Source organism: Teleopsis dalmanni, chromosome X, assembly GCF_002237135.1.
Source record: "Teleopsis dalmanni isolate 2A chromosome X, ASM223713v2, whole genome shotgun sequence".
Taxonomy (NCBI): domain Eukaryota; kingdom Metazoa; phylum Arthropoda; class Insecta; order Diptera; family Diopsidae; genus Teleopsis; species Teleopsis dalmanni.
This window is the reverse complement of record NC_051848.1, coordinates 101,788,887-101,801,613: the sequence shown is the minus strand read 5'-3', so window position 1 is coordinate 101,801,613 and position 12,727 is coordinate 101,788,887. Positions and strand designations below refer to the sequence as shown.

The window sequence follows — 12,727 nt, the reverse complement described above, 5'->3', positions numbered from 1 at the left end:
AAAAGCAACAAAAATTAATTTACTGAATATATATTACATGATTAAGTAAACTAAGCTGATTTAAATTAATTGATTTAAATTATTATATATTAATTTATATATTTATTTATCATATATTATTTGTTACAATATATATTTTGTTTACGTAATGTGATATTATTAACCAAATAAGGAAGCATAAGTTTTTTATATTACTAAAAAGTTAACATATGATTAGCAAGTAGCAGCAAATTATTATACTGCAACCCTAAAAAGAGAGCAATTTGATGTTATCGTGGTAAGATCACATGTATTTAATACGTGTGTCGAAATGTTATAAAAAATAAGTTTTCAAAAACAATTTCAAATGCACTCTCACGAAGTGGGCGGAGTTTCCGTTCTTGTAAAGATATTCTTTGTACATGTGCGTGCAAATATGTACCATTTCTAGATTTTTCTTAAAATAAACTTTTTCAAAAATATTCATATATATCAATATATGGATTTATTTTTTGTGTAACTCAAAAAATACTCATAACATTTTTAATTTCTGAGAACCAATATAGATTTCTTAAAATTCTATTAATATTATGTACGGTTTTTAGTTTATTTTAATAAAATAATTACTTATTTGTTACTAACATCCCTGTGTTTCCTAGCAACGTTGCTAACTTGTCACTAAATAGTTTTGTTTATATTCCTTAGTCTAATGAAAGGCGATATCAGAAAAAATGTATGTCGCTCTTGTGAAACAATTTGTGCAGCGGTCGTTGACAACTAATATCCCGTTATGTGCTGGTCGACAAGTTGGACTTGCAGGAAAGTGAGTAATAATTATTTTATTATGTTAGGTATGAACCTTATTTTTCGTTAAAGCCGAATATGGACTGATAGTCAAATTCTTATGTAACAATATTATAAATGTCATGCACAGTATTTAACAATATAATCATTTTTTGTATATTAATGTGTAAGGAGTAGTCAATTTCGTGCAGCTTCAAAATGGTATCCGGATCCGGAGTTTATGAAGCAATTCAGCGGACCCGTAATGTACCCAGATACAGATGCTTCCTTATGGAAGTTGCCACCATGGAATAGTAAATATTGTCTTTATTATTAATACGGATATATGCAATGATAAGCAATTTCAAATAGATAAAATTATTCCGGTGGAAAAATCAGTACGTAACCTGACCTTAAATTTTGGTCCTCAGCATCCAGCTGCTCATGGCGTACTGCGTTTGGTTTTGGAACTCGATGGAGAGGTTAGTTAGTATATTGTCTTATTTTTAATGTGTTAATTATTTTGTCACAAAGACTGTTGTGAGAGCCGATCCTCATATTGGACTGTTGCATAGGGGCACTGAAAAACTAATTGAATATAAAACTTACACCCAAGCTCTGCCATATTTTGATAGATTGGATTACGTTTCAATGATGTGTAATGAACAGTGCTACTCAATGGCAGTGGAAAAATTGCTAAATATAGAAGTTCCTCTACGTGCAAAATATATTAGAAGTAAGTTGTAAATTAAATTTTTTTACTTTGATAATATAATAAATTCACAAAGCAACAAAATAGTTGTGTAATGTAATTTTCAGAATTAAAATGAAAGATGGGTTCAATAATTCATTATATATTGTTTTAGCGTTATTTGCTGAAGTAACACGTATTCTTAATCACATAATGGCTATTGGAACACATGCTCTAGATGTAGGTGCTTTAACACCATTTTTCTGGCTTTTTGAAGAACGTGAAAAATTGATGGAATTCTATGAACGTGTGTCTGGAGCACGGATGCATGCTGCTTATATACGTCCTGGTGGTGTCTCTTTGGTAAATAACTTTAAAACTTCGTATACAAATTAATAACATGCTTGTAAAATTAGGATATGCCTTTAGGCTTAATGGACGATATTTACGAATTTGCTGCTAAGTTTGCCGAACGTCTAGATGAGGTGGAAGATGTATTAACTACAAATCGAATATGGGTTCAACGAACAATGGATATTGGTATTGTATCAGCTGAAGAGGCACTTAATTATGGTTTTAGTGGTGTAATGCTACGCGGATCAGGGATAAAATGGGACTTACGTAAGCAGCAACCATATGACGCGTATGATTTGGTTGAATTTGACGTTCCAATTGGTACAAAGGGTGATTGCTATGACCGATATCTTTGCCGAATAGAAGAAATGCGACAGTCTTTACGGATTATTGAGCAATGCCTAAACCAAATGCCAGCTGGTGAAATAAAAACTGATGATGCGAAAGTTGTGCCACCTTGTCGGACTGAAATGAAAACGTCAATGGAAGCCTTAATTCATCACTTTAAATTATTTACACAAGGTTACCAAGTACCTCCAGGTGTAACATATACTGCAATTGAGGCACCAAAAGGGGAATTCGGAGTTTATTTGGTATCAGACGGTAGTAGTAGACCTTATCGATGTAAAATTAAGGCTCCCGGTTTCGCACATTTAGCAGCGCTTAATAAAATTGGAAAACAACATATGTTGGCTGATATAGTCGCTATAATTGGCACATTGGATGTTGTGTTTGGTGAAATCGATCGTTAAATTAATTCTCACTGTATATGTTATTAAAATTTTTTGAAATGAAAAAACGTGAAAACACGTAATATTAATAAATGAAGAATTCCTAGATGCTAAACAAGATAAAACTTTTCTATTAATATTTTTGCATATACTGAATGATTATAAATGATAAAATATTTAAAAAAAAAATATTTTAAAATGTTTCAAAAAATTATGGCTGGACATTTGTTAAAAATTTCACAAGAGGTGAATACCAATCTTTTGATCGCTTGTTTTGCTACTCTTTATGATAAAAGTACCGTTATCTCGGCTGTTTTTTGCAGAAATGCAACGAAATTTGGCAAAAACATTGTGCATTGAATGTTATAAAAAAACAATAAAATATGTTTCCAATAAATTTATTTTTTTGGAAAATATTTTCAAACAAAAATTTTTGTAGTGTCTGCTTGTAGACTTATGACTCTGACTGTATATACAAATTCATTATGAATGTGCGTGCATTACATATTTAAAATAACTAAATAATAAAAGACCATTTTAAAGTTTTGGTTAAATTTTGGCTTTTGAGAAATTATTATTCTGTTTATGGGTCAATATTATACAATGTTGTTTGATATAATACACATTTTAAATTTTATACAGTTTAAACAATTTTAAAAGCAAAAAAAGTCTGCTTTCACTTCTTAATATTTAAAATAAAACAATTAAAATTCACAGATATATTATATTTAACAACCTATGGGATAACCTCTGCTCTTAATAACCTCTTTTAAGCGTCTTTGCATGGATTCAACCAGCTTTGCAGTAGCCTGTGTTATTTTTAGCCATTCATCCTTGATGACGTTTCTTACTATATTCTTGCTGGAAAACATATGCTGGCGAATCTTATTTTCGAAATAAACTCACAGATTTTCTATAGGACTAAGGTCTGGTGGTTCTGGTAGTGTTTGAAGTTGCGTAAGAGCATAGTACAGCATCCAAATCCGTACGATGGGTGCTGTATGCTTAGAGTCGTTGGCTTGCTGAAACAAAAAGGTTGCCTCGAATCCTAACATTCTGGCATTTTCTTTCAAATTAGCATATTGTTTTTAGCATATTTAGATACCCATATTTCTCCATTGTATCTTGTACAAATTTAAGTCTGACAGCACCATTACTTGCTATACACCACTAAATCATTACGCCTTCACCACCACGTTTTACTGGTTACAGTTTATCATAGGCTGTGCATAATTTTCTCTATGCAAGTTTTCTAACTTTGATGTCAAAAATGTAAAATTAACTCGCATTGGAGAAAATGACTCATTTCCAGAACTTTATAGGTTTATTTATATGCTTTCTTGCAAAGCTTAATCATTTTATTCTATTATATCTTGATATGTATGACTTCTTTCCTGCAATCAGGGTATAATACATGCATTTCTTCAAATTTTTGCGCACAGTATCAGGACATATTTTGTTTTCAAGTATTCCGGCAATCTGCTCAGCTAGTTTGAAGGCTGTTACTCTTGGATTTACTTTCACCTGGTTGATTATGCTGCGTCTTTCTCTATTTGACAGAATTGAGGGACGGCCAGTGCTAAATTTAGAAACGTAATTACCTGTCCGTGGAAGTTATTAATAACTCTCTGCACAGATGAATATTGACGACCAATATCTTCAGCAATTTTTCGTTGGCTTACATCATCTTTCCAAAATTTAACAGTTATTTGTTGCTCACTAACACTAATGCTTGCAAGAGAATTAAAATTAACGGTAAATCTATATATTAAGAAGTGATGGCAGATTTTTTCTGCTTCAAAATAATTGCTTTTGCACATTTTATTGAACTTTTGTTGTTGTTACTTTGGTTAAAATAAATCAGAAAATAAAAATCAATTTTAGTAAAAATTAAAAAAGTTGTGTGGAATTCAAGAAAAATTTTGTGGGTGACCGCAGACTTTTTCTACTGTGTGTATATATACACATGTAATATATATATGTATGTGGCTAGTTTGCCACACAATGTTTATTTCTTACTACTAATGAATTATTTACAAACTTAATGTCAATTATTTACACGATAATGAAAAATAAATTAAAATAAAATATGTTGTTGGTTCTTTACAAACGGTGGTTGTTAACACATGGCGCGTCGTTGAAACAAACTAGCGCACTATATGGCGCTGGTCTGTGTGATGGTCTGTGTGTGACGGATTCGCTACAGTACTCCCCCTTATAGCTGAACTGGTGGTCTGGCTTGCTGATTGCTAAGTGGGCATCAAAAGTCAAAGGTTACGTTCTTTTTTTGTCGGACCAGTTGTTCCTCTTTCGTGGGTTTGCCACTTACGTCCACTTCGATGAAATTAGGCTCCATAACCATGGGCTCGAAGAAGGCCAGAAGGCCTAGTCTGTCTATTGCTAAGTTTACTGGCTTCCCGCGTACGTCACTGAAAAAAGTCTGTGGTTGATTCTTTTGATTATTTTGCATGGACCTGTGTACGGTGGTTCTAATGGTTTTCTTAGATGGTCTGCTCTTACAAATACATGAGATGCACTATACAACGCCCTATAAACGAAAACAGGACTGAATGATTGAAAGTTAGAGTTGGTTTAACTTGTCGTATATGCTCACATAATGTTTTTAAGAATTTTTGTTCCTCTGGAAGCATCCGTGTTTTTACAAAGAATTCTCCTGGTAAGCGCAATGTTGTACCATACACTATTTCTGCTGCTGATGCGTTTATGTCTTCTTTAACAGAGGATCGAAGACATAATAAAACTGAAGGTAATAATTGTACCCATGTGTGCTGAGCTCGTGCCATGAGTATGGTCTTCAAAGTGCGACGAAATCGCTAAATTAACCCATTTGATTTCGGGTGATACGGCGATGTGCGTATTCTCTGTGTCCCTAAGCGTTTTGCTGACGCCTTGAACGGTGCCGATTCAATTTGAGTTCCTTGGTCAGTTGTTACTATTTTGGGACACCCAAATCGCGATATCCAAGTTGCAAAAAAATTCTCCGCGACTGTGTCAGCGGTGATGTCTTTCAATGGAGTGACCTCTGACCATCGTGTGAATCTGTCTATCATAATTAATGCATATCTATAACCATGGCACTCTGAAAGTATCATTAAATCCAAATGATCGAATCGTTGATCCACTCGAGATAAACTATCTGTTACTACGTTGTCACTGCCACGTATGTTATACTCGTTGTAAACACTCTCATGAAACTTAGATGTCGCAATTGGTGAGCTGAAACCTTATCCGATTTTTGCTGGAAAGCATATATTAGCGGTTTGTGATCCTTGCGAATGGTAAAATGTCTGCCTTCTAATAAATGTTTAAAATTTTCGATAGCTAGATAATTCCCTGCCGTAAGTGCTGTAGTTTTTTTGTGCTGCCTTAAGCTTCGATGCAAAAAAATGCAACTGGACGCCAAACATCGCTTTCTTGTTGTACTAGTACTGCACCGACTGCATTGATAAATGCATCTGATGTCAATCGAATTGCACTTGAGGGTGAAAGAAATGTTAATTTAAATAGCGCAATAGATAACGGCGAATTTCTTTAATTGCTTTTAGTTTCGCATATTCCTCGATTGCTTTCACTCCTTCTGTAGGTGGGCTGATTTCTACGGCTGATATGTCGAGTTCGGAGTTTATCTGCGAAACTCCGAACCCGCATTTGGCAGTGTTTATGATAAGTTTGACTTCCTTTAGAGTTTTTAGTACTGCCTCTATATGTTTCACATGTTGTTGCTCGCTTTCTGAAAATATTAAGAAGTCATCGAGGAAACAGAAGACAAATGGCATTGATCTGAACAACGATTCTATATGCCGTTCAAAAGTTTGCGTGGCATTTTTCAACCCGAAAGGCATTACAACGAATTCGAACAACCTAATGGGCAGTGGTTTTGTATATGTGTTCAGCTAACATTGGTATGTTGTAGTATGCTCTGTGGATGTCGATTTTTGAGAACAATTTGCTGGCATGTAGTTTGTACGTTACTTGGTCTAAGTATGGTATCGGATACCGGTCTGGTTTCGTCTAAGCGTTCAGTTTCCTGAAATCACCGAAGGCTCTCCAGGTGCCTGTTTCTTTGTGACTAGGTGGATTGGACTCGACCACGGACTGCTCGAAGGGCGTATGATTCCTTGCTCTAACAATATTGAAAATTCTTCTTGGATTGCTATTGCTTTCTCTGATGAGTAACGGTGTGACCTTTTATATAGACTAAAGAGGTGTCAGGGAGACTGTAGGTGTTTGCTCCATACACATCGACATACTTCCTGATGATCGCAAAGAATTTGGAGTTTGGATCTAATGTTTACACGGACTGCGTTAATATAGTCTTTACTATGCCAGTTGAGGATAATTTTGTCAGCGGATCTAATAAGCGCTTTGATTTCATATCTGAAATTAGACCGTATTTTTTTTTTTTTGTAATTATATTTAAACAAAATGAAGAGTTTAAATTTACAACAACTAGTCATATTGACTAACAAGAGGTTTTTTTTATTACAAGTAAGTTTATCTAAGTCTATCAAGGGTGAGCATATAGATACGAACTAGTCATCTCCTTGCTGGTTGAAACGCCTCAAAAGGTCATTAGGTTTGAAGCGGCATAAGCGTCTGTGAGTGACATCACAAAGTAGCGCTGGAATGGTGCTGTTTAAAAGTTGTCTCAGCCTGTCATAATGTTTTTTAGCAGCCTTCTGAATTTCTTGCTTGACAGTAGGTATTTCAAGGTCACGATGTAGATCAGAATTTCGCACGTACCACGGAACGTTAACTGCATCCCTGATTACTTTGTTTTGAAATCTTTGTTTTTTCGCACAACCCCAGATTTGGACACCATAAAGCCAGACCGGCTTGAAGACTTGTTTATAGATCATAAGCTTGTTTTGCTGAGATAATTTAGATTCCCTTCCAATAAGCCAAGTTAACTTTTTGTATCTTATTTTTAGCTCATTTAATTTTTTCTTGACGTGTACCTTCCATCTCAGTTTGGCATCTAGACTCATACCCAGATATTTCCCAGAATTTGCAACTGGAATTTTTACGCTATTTAGAAATAATGAAATTTGATTTTCTCTTTTGTTAGTAAAGTCTACATGATTAGATTTTGAAGTGTTTACTATCAGCTTCCATTTATTTGTCCATTGTTCAATTTCTTGAAGAGCGATTTGAAGCTTAGTGGTAGACACCTTGTTGTTTGGACCTGTAGCCATTAATACCGTGTCATCTGCAAAAATTCCAACAATACATCTTGGGTTCACTGGCAAATCATATGTGTACAGCAGGTACAGCAATGGGCCTAGTATACTCCCCTGAGGGACCCCGCGATTTATAGGATATAATTTCGAATACGCGTCAATTAGTTTAACTCGATAGTACCTTTCGCCAATATACGATTCCAGTAGTTTACAATATTGCTGTGGCAGGATAGTGTTTAACTTATATATCAGGCCAGAGTGCCAAACCCCGTCAAAAGCCTTTGATATATCCAGAAACACAGCTGAACAAGTTTCTTTGTTTTCTAAAGCCTTTTCTATTTCGTGCGTAACTCTGTGTACTTGTTCGATTGTTGAGTGTTTTTTCCGAGATCCAAACTGATGATTTGGGATAAGATTTCTTTGACAAACTACCTTTGCAAGTCTTTTACAGATAAGCTTTTCGAACAGTTTTCCTATGGTTGGCAGGAGAGAGATTGGTCTATATGAAGTTGGAGAATTTTGGTCCTTATCTGGTTTTAGAACCATCACCACTTCAGCAACTTTCCAATAGCTAGGGACATGATTTAATTTTATACTCGCATTAAATATCTGTGCAAGTTTGGCTACTCCTTTTGGAGGTAGCTTTTTCAACACTTCACTAGTTAGGAGGTCATATCCTGGTGATTTCTTTAATTTCAATTTTTTGATTTCCCCAGTTACTTCTTTATTTTTTATCCGCAAAATAGCTTCATCATCTATGTTGTTATTTGGCTCTATATGATGAGTTTCTTCTTGATTGAAGGTATTACTTAAGTATTCAGCCAAAACGTGTGCCTTTTCAATGTTGCTTTTCGCCCATTCATTATTATCTTTTTTTAATGGAGGATTATGAGTGATCGGTCTTTTATATTTTTTCATAGCTTTCCAGAGAGAATAGTTAGTTTTGCTATCATATGTCAAGTTTGTAAGATATTTCTTAACATTTTCATTTTTAAAATTACTGATTTCTCTTCTTAATTTTTGAGTGGCATTATTAAGGTTTCTTTTATCTTGCATTAATCGTGATTGTTGCTATTTTTAACGTAGTTTTCTTTTATTATAGACTAGATTTAAAATTTCGACCGGATAGTTTTTATCAAATTGCTTACTATTCTGCAGTGGAGAACTGCGCCATGCCGATTTTTGAATCAAGCTTGTAAAGCAATGCGTTTCACTCTCTAGGTCATTTATACTTCGTATTTTGCAGGATAGGTCAATATTTTCATTTATCTGGGCTTTAAAATAATTCCAGTCTGTTAAACGGTTTGTTAGTGTCGGTTTAGGTAGCGTAGATAAAATATTACATCCATAAGTAAGCAATATTGGAGAATGGTCAGAATTTAAACACGTTGTTTTTTAATTCGAGTTTGATCAAGACTGATCGTTTTTATTAAAAACTTACATTGTGCAACAGGGTTGCCAATAATACAAAAACTTTCGTTATTTATGAACATTATATATTTTATGTTATTTTGTATTGTTACCCAACATCCCGGCCTCCTTGAAAGGACTTTCAATAGGTAAAATGGCTAGTTTGTGGATAGGTTTGCGAATGATGCCCTTTGAGGTACGTACGTCAACTACTCTGACATGCTCGTCCTTGCCTGGTATGACCTTCAGAACTCTTCCGAGTTGCCAATGTAGTGGAGGCACATTGTCTTCATGAATTAACACCATTGCATTGGGCATGATATTTGGTATTTCACAGGTCCATTTTGTGCGCATCTGTAGCTCATTTATGTATTCATGAGACCACCGCTTCCAAAATGATTGTTTCAAACCGATGATGAGGGACCACTTGTCGAGCATGTTAGTATTAGCAAATTCCGTCCACTCCGGCAACGCCTTTAAAGAGCACCTAATCAAAAAATGAGCAGGAGTCAATGCTTCGTAGTCGCTAGGATCCGGCAAAAGTGGTGTCAATGGTCGAGAGTTGAGAATAGCTTCTATCTCGGTTGTTACTGTTGACAACTCCTCAAATGTTAACTTAGTAGTCATCAAACTTCTATATAAGTGCCCTTTTGCGGATTTAACTGCAGCCTCCCAAAGACCGCCAAAACGAGGTGCCCTGGGCGGAATAAAGTGAAAATTAATAAATTCAGACGCGCAGTACTGAATGATAGACGATTGGGTTATTTTATTAAACAAGAATGACTTTAGTTCTGTCAATTGATTCGAAGCCCCAACAAAATTGGTTGCGTTATCGCAAAATATATCACTTGGTAAGCCTCTCCTGCCAATCATTCTTTTTAATGCTGCAATGAACGCGTCTGTTGACAAACTTGATACAACTTCGATGTTGCCATACATGCTTTTGTTGCCATACAAATAAAAATGGCGATATAAGTTTTGTATGGAGGCTTCCCTCTTATACGTAAATACGTGTTGAATGGTCCACAAAAATCTATACCACAGCGCGCAAACGGCCGTGACGGTGTGAGACGTTCTACCGGTAAATTGCCCATCATCTGTTGCAATAGTTTTGGCTTATAATGCACGCAGTGAACACATTGCCTGACTACTCTTCGAGCAAGCTCTCTGGCGTTTATAATCCAAAACTCTAAACGATTGAGTGCCACTAGTGCCTTAGGTCCAGCATGATAATTCTTACGATGCAAGTAACGAACATAACGTATGACGAATTCAGATTTGCTAGGCAGCAGGATAGGATGTTTACATTCTTTTGCAAGATCAGCCAATTCTAATCGTCCACCAACCTTTATCAGCTTATACCCACCGGTATCTTCAATAAATGGGTTGAGGTATTTTAATGAACCTTTTGTTATAGATCCTGGATTCAATAAATAAATATCTTCAGCAAAGTACTGAGCTTGTATATTTGAAATGATGCATCGGAAGGCGTGGTCTAATTCTTCATGAGTAAGAACTTCTGTAAAGACATTGCGGTTGAACTTCTTCTTATAATGATGATACCAACGAAACAACCAAGCCAGTACACGAACAGCCGTTGTATGTGAGCTATACTTATCAATAATATCTATGACATAATTGGTTGATACAGTTACCTTGAATGCTGCTTTTCGTTTTTCCTTATTAACTTCTTCAAAATCCAAGTTGTCGTTCTTGTTTGCAGGCCACTTATACATCTCTTGACGAAGAAATGAAGGTCCTTTAAACCAAATAGAATTAGTGAGATCCTTAACAGTGCTGCCTCTTGACACAATGTCTGCTGGATTACAATTTGTGTGGACATATCTCCAATGTGAACCTGCGGTGAGGTCTTGAATCTCAGAAACTCTATTGCCTACGAAGGCACACAGTGTGGCCGAATGCATTTTAAGCCAATGTAATACGATTTGGGAATCAGACCATAGATAGACGTCCGTATCAAACTTTTCGAAGAGCGATTTAATTTTGTTGTAAAGTCTTGCAAGTAGCAGTGCTCCACAAAGTTCTAATTTTGGAAGCGATTGTTTTTTTAGCGGAGCTACTCTAGATTTGGATACGAATAGTTGAACCTCTATGAGGTTGGAATCATCTGTGACGCGAATGTAAATGCTGCAACCATATGCGCGAATCGATGCATCGCAGAACCCATGGAGCTGAATTGTTTTTGCTTTTGGTTTTAGACAGTACCTTGGAATGGTAATGGTGTTCAATGATGACAAATCGTGACAAAGCCTTTCCCATGCTGAATGTAAGTTTTGAGGAAAGGATTCGTCCCAATCCAATTTAAGCAGCCATAGCTCTTGCAATAATATTTTAGTTGAAATGGTTATTGGAGCTAATAGTCCTTATGGGTCGAATGGTGACGACGCAATTGATAAAATAGTTCTTTTTGTGATGCGGCTGATAGAGTTTGGTTTAACATTAAATTAAGGAATAAATACATCCTTATCTTGATCCCATTTCAGTTCCAATGTGCTGGTAATAACATCCGAACCTATATTGAGATCTTTGATAGTAGTGTCATCTCTAAAAGCTTGATGATTTGAGTGCCACTTAGCTAATTCGAAACCTCCCTGTTTTAGAAGCTCTTCCAATTCGTATCTTATTTGATGTAACTCAGAAAGAGAATCTGCACCATGCAATAAGTCATCAATATAAAACGAAGATTTGATTACTTCAGCTGCAATCTTGAATTGATCCACATATTGATGCGCTATATACAATAGGCAACGAATGGCAAGGTACGGTGCAGCAGCTGTTCCATATGTAACTGTGTTGAGCTGGAAAGTACGAATATTGGTAGATGGTGAACTTCTCCAAAGAATGTACTGAAATTTTCTATCTTCAGGATCAATCAGAATTTGCCTATACATCTTCACTATGTCAGCAGTAAGAGCGAAACGAAATAAGCGAAAACGTAACAAGAGGATGAACAATTCAGTTTGAAGAGTAGGTCCAATCATCAAAATATCATTGAGAGATTTCTGAGAAGAGGTTCGACATGATGCGTCGAATACGACTCTTAATTTCGTCGAGGTGCTGGTTGGCTTCAATAAGCAATGATGCGGAATGTAATAATGAGGTTCATCAATATTTGGATCTTTTACCTCAATCATGTGACCAAGGTTTTGATATTCTTCCATAAAGGCAACATATTGCGTTTTGAGCTCAGGCGACCGTGACAATCGATATTCTTGTGCAATAAATCTGCGCAACGCTGTACCGTATGAACTGCTTAAACACTGAGGACTATCCTTAAATGGCAACCTTACCATAACTCTACCTGCATCTGTTCTGCATACTGTTTCTGAAAACAAATGATCACAAACTTGTTGTTCACTAGTCCAAGCATGTGGAGTGATCGAGACTTCTTCTAGCTTCCATAAACGTTCTAACTTTTCCTCGATAGAGTCAATTGATGAAAGGACACAAGTTGAATTATTAACGCATTGTGAAACATCATATCTACCTGAAACATATACTATTGGTCTTTCGATATTATCTGTTTGAACTGGGACAGGAACTTTTTTTGTTTTTTG

At 35.7% G+C, this 12,727-nt stretch overlaps 2 protein-coding genes across 4 annotated transcripts in view; one reads left to right on the top strand and one right to left on the bottom strand.

The window, feature by feature from the left end:
• The first annotated feature begins 480 nt into the window (after positions 1 to 480).
• Positions 481 to 2,659, top strand: LOC119689062 (NADH-ubiquinone oxidoreductase 49 kDa subunit-like). 3 transcript variants are annotated; one of them, XM_038103802.1, is made up of 7 exons: positions 481 to 571; positions 685 to 802; positions 955 to 1,076; positions 1,135 to 1,244; positions 1,297 to 1,498; positions 1,629 to 1,816; positions 1,870 to 2,559. In XM_038103802.1, exons 2-7 carry the CDS (start codon positions 711 to 713, stop codon positions 2,557 to 2,559), a joined length of 1,404 nt encoding a protein of 467 aa, XP_037959730.1. In that variant the 5' UTR covers positions 481 to 571; positions 685 to 710. The 3 variants fall into 3 exon arrangements, with proteins under 3 accessions (XP_037959730.1, XP_037959731.1, XP_037959732.1); XM_038103803.1 differs by lacking the exon at positions 481 to 571 and having other exon boundaries at positions 683 to 802; positions 1,870 to 2,659; XM_038103804.1 differs by lacking the exon at positions 481 to 571 and having other exon boundaries at positions 961 to 1,076.
• An 8,955-nt stretch (positions 2,660 to 11,614) lies between these two features.
• The window catches only part of LOC119688865, an 11,182-nt gene continuing 10,069 nt past the window's right edge, over positions 11,615 to 12,727 (bottom strand). Inside the window, exon 2 of the mRNA XM_038103526.1 lies at positions 11,615 to 12,711. Coding sequence (XP_037959454.1) covers positions 11,615 to 12,711 — 1,097 coding nt within the window. The remainder of the gene's footprint in view (positions 12,712 to 12,727) is intronic.